Source organism: Tiliqua scincoides, chromosome 1 (assembly GCF_035046505.1).
Source record: "Tiliqua scincoides isolate rTilSci1 chromosome 1, rTilSci1.hap2, whole genome shotgun sequence".
In the NCBI taxonomy this organism is placed as follows: Eukaryota; Metazoa; Chordata; class Lepidosauria; order Squamata; family Scincidae; genus Tiliqua; species Tiliqua scincoides.
This window is the reverse complement of record NC_089821.1, coordinates 296797419-296815090: the sequence shown is the minus strand read 5'-3', so window position 1 is coordinate 296815090 and position 17672 is coordinate 296797419. Positions and strand designations below refer to the sequence as shown.

At 41.5% G+C, this 17672-nt stretch overlaps 1 protein-coding gene across 1 annotated transcript in view; it reads right to left on the bottom strand.

The window, feature by feature from the left end:
* The window catches only part of PAPOLA (poly(A) polymerase alpha), a 50522-nt gene that overhangs the window by 31858 nt on the left and 992 nt on the right, over window positions 1-17672 (bottom strand). The window contains exons 2-5 of the mRNA XM_066628737.1: window positions 4870-5043; window positions 3760-3826; window positions 2383-2464; window positions 81-190 (exon numbers count right to left, since the gene is read on the bottom strand). Coding sequence (XP_066484834.1) covers window positions 81-190; window positions 2383-2464; window positions 3760-3826; window positions 4870-5043 — 433 coding nt within the window. The remainder of the gene's footprint in view (window positions 1-80; window positions 191-2382; window positions 2465-3759; window positions 3827-4869; window positions 5044-17672) is intronic.

Sequence of the window (17672 nt, the reverse complement as noted above, 5' to 3'; positions counted from 1 at the left end):
TGTGTATCATCTTTGGGGCCTATGCTTTTCATTAGCTCCTCCTGAGCGCTAAAGCATTTCGTTTAAGAGAATCCACATACCCGCAAGTCTTTTACTTCTTCCTGAAGCTTCAATTTTTCATAAAATGAGGTGAAAAAGTCACTTCTGTCAACATGTCTTGGTGCCACACACAATGCATCTATATCTGCACCTGAAACAAGCATGCATAAACACTATTAGCCACTGCAGTCACAAGTTTTTTCTAGTGATCTTTATGTGGCAGCTATTTTTTTATGCAAATGTTTTGCAGCATAAAATACATTTTCAAGCATCATCCCAAACAATTTTTACTGCCACATTTAAACACACCTCTTCAATGACAGTAAAAACCTTTATATCGAACTCTGCCATATGCAGCCAATTCAGCTTTCATTCCAACTTCCAAAGATCACATCTCAACTACTGCATTTGCCATCAGGAGCTCCCCTCACCAACATAAGCTTCCACCATGAACAGAAGGAGCATTCAGCACATGGTGGAAGCTCTGATTAGGGAAAGAATCCCCTACAGCATGCGGCTAGTTGGGATGCCATTCCAAATCACTTATATTTGAGTCAAAAGGTTAGATCAGTGTTTTTCAAACTGTGGGTTGGGAACCACTAGGTGGGTCGCAAGACAATTTCAGGTGGGTTGCAAAGCGTCTAGCTCAGCCATCACTGAAAATACAGCACTGAACATACAGGGTATAGAGCTGCTGGACAGAACAGGCTCATGGTGGGAGAGAGGCAGGATGCTTTGCCCTGAATAGGTGGGAAAATAGGATGCTGGAAAGGGGGGGGGCTGTGTGGCTGGAGAAGGATCCAAGTCTACATTCTGCTTTGACTTCCAGGTTGGAATGTTTTGAGTTCCAAGTTATGCAAAATAACAGCATGAGTAATGTGTAATGGGATCTTTGGCTGATTACACCCCTGCTAATTGGGTAAGAGGCACTTTTTCAAGTGGGTGCTCCTCTTTTTTTAGCAGGGGGAGAGTAACTGGCCCACCTCACCCCAGCACTGTCTGTTCTAGTGGCTGTTTGCTGGTATTCATTTGCATCTTTTTAGATTGTGAGCCCTTTTGGGACAGGGAGCCATTTAGTTATTTGATTTTTCTCTGTGAACCGCTTTGTGAACTTTTAGTTGAAAAGCGGTATATAAATACTGTTGTTATTATTATTATTATTAACAGTACAGCTTAGGTTTGAAGCCTAAATTGATGGTGTCACTTTCAGCCATGACATCACTACCAGGTTAATCACATCACTTCCAGAAGGTCCCGACAGATTGTCATTCTAAAAAGTGGATCCCGGTGCTAAAATGTTTGAGAACCACTGGGTTAGATCAGTGTTTCTTACTCAGTGATACAGGTACCACCAGTGGTACTTGAGGTTGTATCTGGTGGGACCCCTGGACACCTGCCACCCAGCAATGAGACCAGGAACACAACACAACAAACAGCGGTAGGAAGTTTCATGGGTAGAGCTCCAAAGTATGCTTTTCAGTACTCGAAAAAGCCCTTGGATACACCCTGAGCCTCTTACTGGTGTTTGTCCCATTGCATCTGGCCTTCCAACCCAGAAGTAACTGGCGATGATGTCATTGCCAGTTACTTCTGGTAGTACTTCAAACAGGTGAACCATGTGAAGTGGTACGGTGGAGGACAGATGTTGAGAAACACTGGATTATATCATTTAGACCAGGGGTCTCCAAACTTTTTGGCCAGAGGGCCGCATCAAATATCTGGTGCAGTGTTGAGGGTCAGAAAAAGAATTTAAATATAAAATTTAAATAAATAAATTAAGAGATGGAACTTAGATGAGTGAATAAATGAACAATGGGTTCATTCATTCAACCTCTCTGGCTCTCAGAACATCCTCCAGACACAACCAGAGCACAGCTCTAGTTGTGTTCAGTTGAGTGGGCAAGAGGCTCTCAGGGAACAAGAGGATGGCTGTGGGCCAGATACAGGCTTGCTGTGGGTTGCAACTGGCCCCTGGGCCAGGGTTTGGAGATCCCTGATTTAGACAACTGGAGCACCTGAATTTAAGCAAGCTCTAGCTAGTCTTGCACATGGGTGGTAGATATGGCTATATTCAGAAAGCACTCTTATCATTAGTATGACACAACTTCCAGCTAGTGTCTTTTCCTAATCACATGCTTGGGTGAGAGAAAAGACTTTTGTCGAAGCAAGTGACTTATTTCACTTGTAGCAGAATACTAAGGAAGGGTTTTTCGTGTTCTTTAGTGGGATGTTATACTATGTTTATCTTACTTCTCATACAAATTACCTGCTATGTACTCAAATAGTAAACACATTTTATACGTATATACAGTATAAAATTATGGATATAACAAAGCATATTACCTTTTGTGTGCACACCTAATCTATACGATCCAAATGTAAAAATTTTCCCTCCAACGTTTTCTATTACAGACTGCGGAAGATTCTAAAGGAACAAACACAAACAAGAATTTAATGTTTACAAATAGTGGCACAGCCAATGAGACACATAAAACCAAGGAAGCTAACTAAAGGCCCAGTCCTATCCAACTTTCTAGCACTAATGCTACCATGCCAATGGGTTGTGCACTGCATCCTCCAATGAGGGGGGCAGGCCTCCTCAAGGTAAGGGAATGTTAGTTTCATTACCTTGGGGCTGCACAGCCACTGCATTGATCCTGGAAAGTTGGATAGGATTGGGCCCTAGGTTACACAACTAAGTGTTACTGCATTCATGACATACTGCTACAACAGTGAGGGAACAAAGGTAGCCTTTTATTATTGCTAACATACATGAGAACTTGTTGGGGAAACACAGAGGTTTGCTATTCAACACTTACTCACAGAGTTGTAAATATCTACAATACTGCTCAGTGCTCAAATTATGAGGAAAATGTAGAGGTAAGCCTGGTCAGACACTGCCTAATGCATCCCAATCTGCTTCTCCTCCACACATGGCCTCCATTCGCTGTGTTCTGTTTCAGACAAGCAGGGTGGAGCATGCTGGGAGATCCCAGGATAGGTTCAGAGGAAAGAAGCAGCATCAGAGCTCAGGTATGGAAACTGGATTGGCACATCTCACGCTCCTTGCCTACACCTGGCTGCTTTTTCTAAGCAGTTGAGGATAAGGAGGCAATAGCAGCAGCTCTTTTCCTTCTTCCTCCAGTGGTGCTGGACGAAGAGGTGGGCTGCTGGTGCCTGATCCTCTTCCCATTCACTCTCAGGGAATAGAAAGACTATCAGAGAGCCTACTGAAGTGGCTCAGTTGGCTGAAGTGAATGGCAAAGGGATGCATGGCACCCCTTGCCAGTGCACCGCTCCCCTTCAACTCGGGCATCATGAGTGTGCTGGCCCTGGTTGGAGGACCAGGGGGTGCCAGAAGACCGGGGGTAAAGCTCCCCCACCAACCTGTTCAGCAATTCAAACATTGATACTCTTATTTCCAGAAGCATTCTGTTAGTTTATCTGCAGAAACAGTAGATTGCCACAGAAAACGTGAACACTAGTTCATACTGAGCCAGCCACACATATTATAAGAAGATCTAATTAAAAGTCATACAAAGCTCAGATTTGGCTCCTCAACTGCCAACAGTGTACTCCTGCCAAGAATGAGAGAACTACAACAAAATCAATTTTCTTCCACTGGTGTCAATTCTTAAGTACTACACTAAATTCATCATTTCAGCATTCAATTTCAGCTAAAGAAAAAAAACCTTTACACCTACTTAAAGATAGTCATACCTTAATTTCACTGATTTCCCGTATCCATTCTTTTACTAGGTTATTTAATTTTCCCAAAATTAGAATTCTGTTGGTAAAGCAGATTATATGCACAATTAAATCAAGGTACTCTATTAACCCTCTATTAAGCAACAGGGTGTTAAAAGATATTGTGGGATATTTCATTTAATTTGTTACAGCAAGACCCAAAATAACTAGTTTTGTCAAATCTGCAACCCACCCTGCCTCCAAGGAGTCAGAAGTGGCGCACACGGGCTTATCCTATTTGATTCCAAGAGCCCTATAAATAGGTTGCCAATGGGTTGAAATGATAGGGAAGTAGATTTAAACTACACATAAGAAATTCCTTCTCAACCGTAAGAGTGTTTTGGCACTTGAACAGCCTGCCTCACGCAGCTGTGGGCTCTCCATCACTGGAGGTTTTCAACCAGAGACTGGATAGCCATCTGTCAGGAATGCTATGGTTGCCTGTACTGAGCAGGGGATTGGACTAGATGAACTCAAAGGTCCCTTCCAATTCTAGTATTCTATGGCTAGGAAAAGACTGCCAGATCCACTCCTGAAACAGAGTTAGATAGAAACCAGCAGAGGAAACTTTTCACAGCAAGGAAACGCACCCATAGCTCAACTGAATCACATCGGTTTGTGTGAAACACACACCTACAGGGAACAGTAGACTTGGTGAGATGAGGTCACCTAAGCAAGCTTCATGGATGTACTTGGGACACCCGTTCCAAACTATCCACTACACCAATGATTCTAAAGTTGCAATGTAATAAAACTGGCAGAAAACGTTTTCTTTCATGGAAAGCCTATCTTTCACTTTTACAGTCAGGATAGCCTAAACTTTATGTGCACAAGCCTTAGAAGACATAGAGCACTACTACTCTATAGCAATATTACTATGATAAATTTAGTAGCCACGGTACTGACCAAATATAGCAACAGCACCTTTCCTATCACAGGTTCCCAATTACTAAGTTTTCCTTCCTCCCCATGTAGGTAAAGGACCCGATACAACTTCAACAATACATTGTTCTACACAACCCCAGCACGTATTTTAATCTCTCCACAAAATAGCAAATCTTAAACAGAAAGTGACATGCTCACCTGCGTTGCAATTCCTCTTCCTCTTCAAAGACACCAAACGGTTTCAGGGTTTCAATTAGTTTCTGAGTAAGTATACAGTCACTCTCCTTGGGGGCAGCTAAACTGATAGGTGAGGTAATACCATAATGCTTCTGCGATTGCTGTGATTGTTGTGATCCCTGGGTTGCAACTGGACTAACAAAGGTAAGCAAAACAGAATTATTAAGAGAAATACATTAACCCTAAAGTTCATTTGTTATACTTTAAGAAAGGAAAGGAAAGAGAAAAAATTCGTATTATACTATAGAAAAGGAAGTTTGAGAAAAAATGAGAACTGACAAAAAAGTATTGGTATTTACTTAATAAACTAAACCTCATTTTTCTACACTATGAGCACATAAATGGCTTTACAGCCCTTTGAAGATCCAAAAGCACTGCCTTGTGATTACCATATAGCCAAAAGGGATTTTTAAAAAAATGACTACCCAGAATAAGGGTGCAATCCTGAGCACACCAAATAAAATATAACTTTAACTTCAAGCTCTGCATGAAGCATGTTTACTCAGAAGCAAGTCCCTTTTTGTTCAACGAATTTTCCCAGGTAAGTGTACACAGAATTGTACCATGAAACATAAAGGCATTAAAATGACTGCCAACGGTTTATGAACAGATGAACAAGCAACTCTGACAAAATTAGAACTCTACACTTCAAAAATAAAGTGAAAGCTCACACATGCCCACTCACAGTAATTTGTATAAGGGTATAACCCTATGCAGGCATTCATGGGAGAAAGCCCCAATGAACACAGTGGAACTTACTTTTGAACAGACACGCATAGGACTATGCTCTAAAACTTATGACTGTGAAATCTCTGAAAAGAACAGGAATACGCTGATTCGGGGCCAGTATAGATCAACAAGCCACTTAACTGTACAGGTGTGCACCGCTTAACAACAGACTGCATATACGCCAAAGCACAATAAAAGATGCTCTCAATAAGGCAATCACGTCTCCCATAGCCTGCAGCAAAGTGTCTGTTTACACAAGAGAGAGGCTCGAAATGCAAAGAATAGCCTGTGCAGCTAGCAAGTGTCTGGCAGAGAATGTCTGTTTACACATCAAAAGCACGAGATTGGGTGGAATGTTTGCTTAATAACATAATCGCATAACAACCACCTAGATCAGAGAATCTATCTCCATTGTTGTGGTGCATACCTATAATTTTAAAAGTCAGATGTCTCTACATCTTAGACTCCAAAGCTAGGCCTTTTTCATTATTTTGAACCAAATTATCCTAGTGCCTTACAAAGGCTTTCTAAAACAATATTTATATATAGCCAAAGCTTGTATAGTGCACAGCTGGGTTTGGAAAACTATGACCACACACAAACTTCCTCAGCAAGTATAGCAAGTAAGAAGTTCTAGCTTTAGAAAAGTCTTAATGGCACAATCTTTTTCTTATGTGGGAAGTCTTCAGGATTCTAGACATTCCATATTTACTTTTTCATTATGATCTAATGCAGGAGTGCCCAAACCCCGGGCCTGGGGCCACATGCGGCCCTCGAGACCTCTCAATGCGGCCCTAAGGAAGCCCCCAGTCTCCCATGAGCCTCTGGCCCTCCAGAGATTTGTTGCAGCCCGCACTGGCCCGACACAACTGCTCTCAGCGTGAAGGCAACTGTTTGACCTCTTTGTGTGAGCTGTGGGAGGAGGGCTTCCTCCACTGCTTGCTGTTTCATGTCTGTGATGCAGTAGTGGCAGCAAAGGAAAGGCCAGCCTTCCTTTGTGCAAGTCCTTTTATAGGCCTTGAGCTATTGCAAGACCTTCATTCATTCATATAAGTTCATCTTTAATATATTCATTTATGTAAACTTATGTAAATTTATTCAAATTTTAAATGTAAATTAATTCTTTCTTTCCCTGGCCCCCGAAGTAGTGTCAGAGAGGTGATGTGGCCCTCCTGCCAAAAACTTTGGACACCCCTGATCTAATCAGATATATTTCACTTCCAACTTGGAGTGGAGTTCTGGGTAGTTTTTACCAATTCTTCCTTCATTCCATATTATGTATTATAAAATGTACCATATGTTCATCTATAAATTAGAAACCCACCATCAGTCAAATTTTATTCTATGATAGGGTGAAGCACAGCTTCAGTACTGGAAACTTCTTCTGAAAGTAGAAGAAATGTTGCATTCACACAGTAGGTACTTGCATGAGCGCAAAAGAAAAGTATTCAGAACAATTGCATTTCGTCCAATCTTAGGATGCAGCACAGTTATTTTTTGTCCATAACTTCTGTTTTATATTTCTAAGTTACATAGCATGTTCTTCCTCATTACTGTTTTTAAAGGAAAACAATCATGTTTTTAAAATGGTTGAGGAAAACAGCAATCTTAACCGTGTTTAATGCAAAAGTCACTAGGTGTATAGTTATAGTGTATACATCTATATATAGTGTGTGTGTATATATTGCGTATATAGTGCATACACCTAGTGTATAGGTGTATAGTGTACATATAGGTCTATAGATGTATAGTATCACCTTGTTATACACAGATATTTTATACACAGATTTGACTCAACACCAATGGCCACTGCAAATGAGAAGGAATGTGTTGATCCCTGGAGAAGGGTAAAAATGCATCCCTTTAAGATCACAGTTTAAATACAGCTTTTCTTACTGTTCTAAAGAGAGTCATGCAAGCAATTACAGGTATAACCTAATTCTCCATGGATTTTTCACCTGTGGAAAAATACATGGATTTTTCTATCTCAACAGGATAGGGCCCTTTAAATTAAAGGAAAACAGTTGTTTAACAATAGGCTATTTAATGTGAGAGAGGGCAGGTGGCTGACAATCCATCAGGCACTTAGAATAGCTGCAAGGGACTTCCCCGAGCACATGAAAGAAAGATAATAACTTTGCTCTGGGTGAAGGGAGGGGTCGCTGGTGAAGTCAGCCTTTCTAAGCACCTGAGGAGAGACTGATTGATGGATTGTCTGCCTAATGACTCTCTTACATCACAAAGGTCAGCAAGGCTGTTTTTAAATCACTGAGCAAAGGGGCATTGTTTTTTTAAATGGATTTGCTTTAATGCAAATTTTTGCCATCAACATGAGTTCATGACACTCAACCTGTAGAGCATACTTGACACAGCTAGCCAGTCAAAATATACTTAACAGAACTGGTCATTATCCAGACTGTAGATCACCAAAGTCCAGTACAGATACTGTAAGTCCAAGTTATTGGTATTCACAGTACAATGCTGCTTTCTTTTGCAGTTTTCCGTTACATAGCAGTTTGTCCTGGGTATGACTGACAACTACTGAAGCCAAAGGGAGCAATGTACTGCAGCTAGCATGGACCAATCAGTGCTACTTTCCTGCCTTATCTTTAATGATGTCTCTTATAACACCATCTCACAAAATGCTTAGCTTTGCATGAACATAACCAACACTTCACTTTTATTACTGTACAGTAGTGTTTCTCAAACTGTGGGACAGGACTGACTAGGTGAGTCAAAAGCCAATTTGAAGTGGTTCCCCATTCATTTCAATGCGTGTTTTATTTTTAATCTATTAGACTTGATGATACCATTGTATTTGACTGAATTTAGGGAAAAGTTACAGATTTGAACTTTTAATAGGCTACTATGCATACGCTTTTAACAATGATAGTCAATGGGGCTTACTCATGGCTAAGTGTGGATAGGATTAGAGACTTTGGGTTGTTTGGGAAGTATTTTTTAAACAGAAAAAAACTGCTTGGGAGGGTTAGAAGAGTAGTTCTTTATTTAAAAATAATTTTTTTAACTTATGCTTATTGTAAACCACTGTTTCTCAAACTGTGGGCTGGATCCTCTAGGTGAGCTGTAAACCAATTTCAAGTGGGTCACATAGCACCTAGCTCAGCTGTCATTGACAATACAGAGTTGAACATACAGGGTACAGAACTGTTGGGCAGAGCAGGCTCACAGTGGGGCAGGATGCTTTGCCCTGAATAGATGAGAAGGTACACTTATACATTAGACAAGTTACACTGAATTCGGGCAGGGCTTCTCAAACTGGGGCGTCGTGACACCCCAACCTGAGGGACCTGGACTCTGCCCCTTAAGGGGCGGGGGCAGCAGCACGATCGCATCACTAAGGAGGGTGCAGGGACTGGTACATACTCACCTGTCCCTACAGCGTGACCGTCTGCAGGGCTCCCCAGCCTTCTAATATGCTCCACCTCTGTAAAATGGTCATGCATGGCTCTCTGCACCCCAGGAGGCTGCTGCAGGGACTGGTGAGTACATGCCAGTCCCTGCACCCCCCTGCACTCTCCTAGAGAGTTTGAGAACTGCTGAATTAGGGGAATAATTCTTTATGAACAACATGAAAGTAGGGACAGTGAAAATTCTAAATACTGTACAGCAGTGGTATACAGTATACAGCTCCAACCAACATCTGTCCAGCCCTGTGTCCAATAAACAATTATAATTTTAAAACCCAACATCTGCACTGCCATACTGAGTTTTCCTAACACCTAGCATTGTAATAAACTAGCACAAATAAAACATCAATCAATATGTTGCTTTCTGTGGTGGTTAATGGTACGGGGTGCAACAAATCTTGAGATTGTGTCACAGAACCATCCAAGAACTAAACCCACACACAAACTGAGCAGCATTCCCATCTAGCCTAAAGACATCTGAGAACATCTATGAAGTACTACACAGAATATGTACTACACTGAAGAAAAATTCAGGAATACTACCCAGCTGATAAGATAGCAATTATATTGCATAACTGGATTTTAATAGATGCTACACAAGGAAAGCCTTCCATCAATATACAGTACTTTATTGCCCATTTACCATTACATGTATCAACCCATTATTTCAGATGTAAACTTCTTTGAAGACAATTTTCACAAAAACACAAAAAATGCTTTTTTAACCACCATGATCTTCTTTGCCCAGTTTCTACCCCAAGTTTACATACAGTGTGTCAAAATAGCCATTTAAAGATTGCCCACCTTTTACAACTTGTGCGCGCGCTCTCTCTCTCTCTCTCTCTCTCTCTCTCTCTCTCACCACAACAACATTTTGTATTTTCTGAAATCTGAGCCCTATGATAGCCTTTACTAATTTTGGGCACAACCCTACACACAGATACAACACAGAATCTCAGCACATCATTAATGGTCATCCTAAGGGGAAATAAACAGTGATGGAAACTGGGGAGAGCCAGGAAGGACCTGGAAAAGATGTGAGAGCATGACACAATCTAAGCTCTCCTTTATATTTGCACCACACTGCCTGCCCATCATTTTTTAAATGATTTTTAAAATCTTTTTTTAAAGATTTTTAAATGTCTTTAGCCAGTATCACCTAAACACACTAAAACAATACATAAGGGTTTTGGGCAAGTCAACAAAGAACATCCTTGGTCTCTAACCCAAAGATATGCCAATCTGGCTTCTGCTGTCAAAATTCATTGATTGGGGATATCTTCAAAATAAGCTCACACCACATTCAGAACAAGCTTGGCACCAGATAATTCCTTCTTATTTAAAAACACAGGCAAAGTTCTGCTTGATCAGGCCAAAGGGCCATTTAGGGCACAATCCTAACCCCTTATGTCAGTGCTTTCCAGCAGTGGCATAGCAGTGCCAATGGGACATGTGCTGCATCCTGCAGTTGGGTGTCACTCACGAAGGCCTCCTCAAAGTAAGGGAATGTTTGTTCCCTTACCTCAGAGCTGCATTGCCCTTATGTCAGTGCTGGAAAGCACTGGCAATAAGGATTGCGCCCTTAGTCCAATACACTGGGTACCAAAGTTACAGTCACACTGATGCTTTTTGTACATGTGCAAAAGCACTGGGCAGGCAAGAGCCAGCTGTTTCTATTTCCATACGTTCCAACTTCCAGATAAACCTCCAGAATGCTACCAATACATATCTCGGAGTCACAGTGAATTCCACTTCCCACAGTGGTGTACTAGCTGCTTCTGGGAATCCCACAAGTAGGGGAAAAGGTACACTTCTTTCCTACGACTGCCCTACTGTTACAGGTAATTCAGAGGCATGCTGCCTTTGTATCTGGAAGTTGTACACAACCATAACAACTAGCAGCAACTGATATACCTGTCCTCCATGAATCTATGTAATCCCTCTTTAAAGCCATACAAGCTTGTGGCTATCACCACATCATGCATACGAGCAGGATTGGACAAATTCATGAGGGGACAAGTCTATCCGTGGTTACTAGTAATTATGGCTATAGCTGAACAAAATGCATTAGGTAAGGGAAACACCAGAATTCCAAGACAAAACTATCTGATGTATAGTAGTACACTTCACACACAAAAAGCATTGTAACCAGGAAGGATATTAACTTGCAAGAATCTCTCCTATAAGCATGTACCAACAAACTTTACATTTCTGTATATTGTTTCCATTTTTGTTTTATACTACCTTGCAATTGCCCACAAAAACTGCTTTGTAGGGAAAATAAAATTTTAGACAGGGCTGACATGACAGGCCTTCTAACTTTTGGAAGTAGTTTGCAATATGGTCCAGAAAGACTGCTGTTAGGAAAAAAGGAAAACCCTGTTTTGCATATATAACTGGCTTTACTCAATCAAAACCAAGTTTTATCAGTCACCCCCTAGACCAGCAATTTTCAACCTTTTTCATCTCGGGGCACACTGACAAGGCACTAAAACTGTCAAGGCACACCATCAGGTTTTTGACAATTGACAAGGCACACCATGCTGCCAATGGGGTGCTCATATCCCCCACTGGCTCAACTCATAAATTACCTTCTCCCAAATTCCTGTGGCACACCTGTGAACCACTCACAGCACACCAATGTGCCACAGCACAGTGGTTGAAAATGGTTGCCCTAGACTATGTTGCTTCATGTATCAGAAATTTTTACTTCTTCCCAATATATACGACGAAACTGGACCCTATGCAACAAACCATAGAAAGCAATCTGCTGTGTTTCACTGAAATTCCTCCAAATTCCGACTTCCACATGAAAGTTAACAAGCATAGTTGTCATTTCAGGGTAAATGGTATAAACACCAAAGTTGCACCCAGTAAATACAATGCAGTCCTACAGCTAAACCTCTCTAGAATCAACACATGCCAGATACAATGGAACACTGTCTTGAAGTACCTGCTCAGTTGGCAGTGGTTACCACCCCACATGAAAAAATTAAGAGTACAGTAAATAAAATGATCTTTTAATACAGCAGCTACCAAACTGCAGACCACTGCATTTGGGAAAGCCTTCCCCATTGTAAGCAATGCTTATGGTTCCACGCTGCTCAGTCTCATCTTCCAATCTTTTCACAAGTTATGCTGGGCAGTCACTTCCACCCTGAAACTGGGGAACAGAGCCTCCTGGGGTGACAGGCAGCAGAAGCAGCTGCCCAGTGCGACTTTGTGAAGAGACTGGATTGGAGAATAAAACACTAAGCACTGCTCACAAAGGGAAAGGCTTTTTGTTGGTGCCGGATCCAGGGCTTGGCACCTGCTGTCTTAAACAAGAATGGTATAGCTCACATCTGGGAGTGACGGGACACCAGGTCTATAATTTGGCATCCACAGGGAACAGATTCCTGCTGCTACCGTGGATCCAAAAACAGTGGATAGCAGCAAACCTTACTCAAATCTCTCTCCCTGTTGCAATTATGACTCACCTCCAATGTGCAAAAGGCAGCTTTTTCTTCATTTTGTTTTGGAACAGGAAGCAAACAGTGAGAACCTAGGATGCTATAGGAGGTACTATATGCTATATAGGAGGTGAACATGCTATCAGAAAGTGGACAGCAGAGAACTTCCTGTTAGGGTTCTCAGAAGTACCTCCTGTAGCATCCTCTAGAACAGGGGTGTCCAAACATTTTGGCAGGAGGGCTACATCATCTCTCTGACACTGTGTCAGGGGCCAGGGAAAAAAAAGAATTAATTTACATTTCAAATTTGAATAAATTTACATAAATTCACACAAATGAATATATTAGAGATGGAACATATATAAATGAATGAAGTCTTGCAATAGCTCAAGATCTATACAGTCCTGGAAAGTGCTGGAATCCCTAGCATGTATGCACTGCTGAAACAGAGACGCCTGCGTTGGCTTGGTCATGTCGTGAGAATGGATGATGGCCGGATCCCAAAGGATCTCCTCTATGGAGAACTCGTGCAAGGAAAGCGCCCTACAGGTAGACCACAGCTGTGATACAAGGACATCTGCAAGAGGGATCTGAAGGCCTTAGGGATGGACCTCAACAAGTGGGAAACCCTGGCCTCTGAGCGGTCCGCTTGGAGGCAGGCTGTGCAGCATGACCTTTCCCAGTTTGAAGAGACGCTTGGCCAGCAGTCTGAGGCTAAGAGGCAAAGAAGGAAGGCCCATAGCCAGGGAGACAGACCAGGCACAGACTGCACTTGCTCCCGGTGTGGAAGGGATTGTCACTCCCGGATTGGCCTTTTCAGCCACACTAGACGCTGTGCCAGAACCACCTTCCAGAGCGCGATAACATAGTCTTTCGAGACTGAAGGTTGCCAATACGAATATAAAAGGCCTTGCACAAAGCCAGTCTGGTCTTTCCTTTGCTGCCGCTGCTGCATCACAGGTGTAAAACAGCAAGCAGTGGAGGGAGCCCTCATCCCACAGCTCATGTGAGAGGGCGAACAGTCGCCCTCACACTAAGAGCAGTTGCACTGGGCCAGTATAGACTCCAGCAAGTCCCCAGAGGGCCAGAAACTCATTAGAGACTGGGGGCTCCCCACAGGTCAGACTGGGAATCCCCGAGGGCCAAACAAGGGGTTTGGGCACCCCTGCTCTAGAACAGTGGTTCCCAACATTTTTCACTTGCATACCCCTTGGCAGTCCATTTCCATAAATTGCACCTCTCGTATCAGCCCCACAAGACATTTCAATGCCAGCCTTGCAAGACATTCTAATAGACCTGCCTTTTTCCACCATTATTCAATTCTGTTTCAAGTACCCCGGGGTAAATGTGCCAGGTTGGGAACCACTGCTATAGAAATATGAGCCTAGGTTCTCAGTGTTTGTTTCCTGTTCCAAAGTAAAATAAAGGAAAAACTGCCTTTTTGCAAAGTATATGCAAACAGTGGCGAGTCATTGTGGGGGAGGGGGATTTAAGTGAACCTGTGGATATGAGAATTGCGGATATGCAGGGCCTCCCATATCTGAATATTATATAGTATGAAGGCATGGCTGTGGGAGTAGGATTGATCAGCAACACAAAATGCTACATTGCATCCTGTGAGTTACTTTAAAGACAGGAAACAAAAAGTTTTATTTATATTTGTAGGGGAACAGATTTGAGCACCGAAAACAGACCACAAAACCAATTTCATTGCCATCACCTACAATACCACTACAATGAAGCAAATCAATTTTCCTTAATTGATCCATACTTGAATAGCTCATTCTTTTCCAACTAAGCTCAGAAGAACACCCTGATTACCTCAAACTCCAAAAATGAAAAAACAAAAAAAAAACTCTTGAATCAAAGGAAAAGCAGCCCTCTTGGATAGACAGTGGTGCTAACAGCTAGAATTAAGTTTAGAACAATTCCCTGAGATGTCTGAAAGCTGCAGGGGATAGCCTACTCAATATTTTAAGTACAAGAGTAGAACATCATAGTCTAGGAGACATATATGCTCCAGTGCCCAACTAAGAAGAGAGCATCCTTCAAAGGATTTTTTTTAAGGTTGAAGAAATTAGAAGGTGCTACTGTGGTAAATGGGGTGTGAATTGCTGGTGTCTGCAACTTTTTCTTTTAAAAAAATTATATGAACTTCCTCCTATATAATACAAAATGATTTTGTAGCATCACCTTCACATAACAAAAAGCACAAATGTAGAATGCAGTAGGAGAGTACTGCATTTCCCAATGCAATATTGTTTTTGGACTTCTGGAAAGGAACACTTTGCAAAAGATAGCATAGTCTTAAGAAAAGGCATTTGGATCTCAACATAAGTATTATTCCTGAATTTACCACATTAGATCATAGCCCTCAGACTAGTACAGTACCACACAATGGAACACTAAGGTAGAAATTTTAGCTTTAGTTTCAAGACCATATGCCAAAACACATCACAGCACGAGTTAAATGTGCTTAACTTTTTGTTACATGGTTCAGATTCAAAATAAGGAATTCAATACTGTGTACCAAATCCATCAATGTAATATTGTTTTGCATCTTAATTCCTGAAAATTTCTAATTTTGTAAACAAAATTAAATCAAGTTAACTCTGTTGCAGTATAAGTCTGTTCTTTCACTGGGCAGATTTTTTAGCTCAGAGAGAACAGGAGGATTTATTTTATTATAGCATCTTTACACATCTATACAATTGCTGCATGGTTAACAGTCTATCCTCCAAATCTACTTTACCCAGGCTTCGCACACTGGAGAGGACACTGTTCCAGAATCACCATTCAGAGCGCAATACCATAGTCTTCTGAGGATGAAGGATGCCAACATTCAGTCCAATTAAAACTGGTGACAACTCAACCAAAATCCATTTAAAGATAACTTTGACTTAAGCCATTTTGGAATCTTCAACAACGTGACTGTGTACATCTACTTAGAAGTAACCCACTATCAACTCAATAGGACACCACAGGACAATAGGTGTCCACAGGACTGCCGCCCTACTAGTTTACTGGAAATGAAAGTGTGTATAGGATTGCAACCCAAGGCTTATCGCAACTGCAACAATACTCCAATTCTTGGAGTAAACCCCACCAAATAGTGGAATTTACTTTGGAGCAAACATGTATATGATTGCTCTGTAACTTGTCTTAATTCAGTAATTCATTTTATAGTCTAACAGTAATATATATAACTTTAGTCCTAAATAATTTGTTAATAATCTATTTATACAACTATTGGCTTGACAGACTGCAAATGCAATGGTGGTCAAAGGACAACAAAGAGACTCTTAAGGAAGCAGTCAGGTCTCCCACAGCCTGCAGCAGAGTGTCTATTTACACAACAAAGAGGCTCTTAATGCAAAGAAGAAGCAATCTATCTCCAGAAGCCTTCACAGTCAGCTAGTGTCTGGCAGGGAGTGTCTGTTTACACAACAAAGGCAACAAATTGGGCTGAATGTTCACTTACTGACCTAATCAAGTAACCCCATCAAGTAGTGCACACCTTTACTTACAATGACCAAGAGAAAAAATTATCAGTTTCCAAAACAGGGAGGGGGAGATTGACCTTGTTTCTCTAAAGCAAGACTACTTTAAAAAGGAGGAAATATTCATATTTTTCTCCAGGTAACTGTTCTAACTGGACTTTTTAGTTAGGATTTTGCAATTTTCTAAAAAACAAGTTTTTCAAAAAAAATCACTGCACAGAAGAACCCCCAAACAACTGCTTTTTAATAGTATAAAAGCCTGAAAGAGTATATTTCACAAATATATTTATGGTAAAATCAACCATTGTTTATCTAAACAATCCAACACATCTAAGGCAAAGTATAGTGAATTTACTACAGAGTACAAGCTGACTTTGCATTTCTCCATAATGGCAGGATCACCAGAAGTTTCCGCAGCACATAAAGAACTAAAATGCACAGCTCTGCTCTATAGGAAAAACACTTTTAAACAGAAAATGGCAGTACATAAAACTTCTCTCATTCAGACCATATTTTATTATTGTGCCTTCAATGGGGATATTCCTCATTGATAAAGATGCCAAAACGTTACAAAGTTTACACCAGTGGTCTTCAGCCATTTTCATGCCCCGTAAATAAAATATAGGATGAGACTGGGGATACACCATCAATCTATCTCCCTCCCAGGACTGTATTCCTCTCACCCTTGCCCCCATTGCCACCCACAACCCACTCCATAATGCCCTCCCAGCACTGTTCACTGTAACCAGGTATCCTTACTGGAAAGAGGAGAAAAAGTTACCATTAAGCCTGGCACTAGTAAAAGATACTTTAGTGCAACTGCTGAGCGGGACTAGGATACAATCTCCTGGTACTTAAAGGAGAAGGTATCTGGTGCACCCCTTCACCTGGTGGTGCTCTAGTCATGGTGTTCAACCTTTTCCATTCCTGTAATTTGCTGTGACCCACAACTGAGGCTTGCAACCCCACTGGGGTCCCAACCCCAAGACTGAAGAACACTGGATTACACCACGACTACAAGTACAATTACATTTGCAGGAGGATTTTCAGTAGTGTATAATAAGAAATATGTAGTATGAAACCTAGTGTAATAAAAAAAGTGAAACAAAACAGGAGGAGGAGGCAGAAAGCAAAAATAAGCTGGCATGCTCCACAATACTGCACAATTTTTAGAATAGTGAAAAGCCACCTTTTTAAAAGAGGAAACCTAAAGAGCTGCATGTGTGTGTGCCCTGGATCAGGAAATGAGGTATCTCACAGCATGGTGTTTAAAAAAAAGTCTAGTGCAGTGTTTCTCAACCAGTGGTACCTGAGGAGATATCTGGACCCCTGGAACCTGCCACCCAGCAGTGAGACCAGGAATGCGATGCAACAAACAGTGATAGGAGGCTTGGCTGGGCCTGCAAAGCTTCAAGGAATGCTTTTCCGAACTCAAAACAGCCCCTCTGTCCACCCTGAACCTCTCAGGGTGTTAGCTGTGCCATATCTGACCTCCCAACCCAGAAGTAACTGGCAGTTACTTTCAGTGGTACTCTGAATAATAAGTTACTTTTCAGCAGTACAAGTTACTTTTCAGCGGTACAAGTTACTTTTCAGCGGTACTCTGAATAGGTGTACAGCATGAGGAGGTATGGCAGAGAAGGAACATTGAG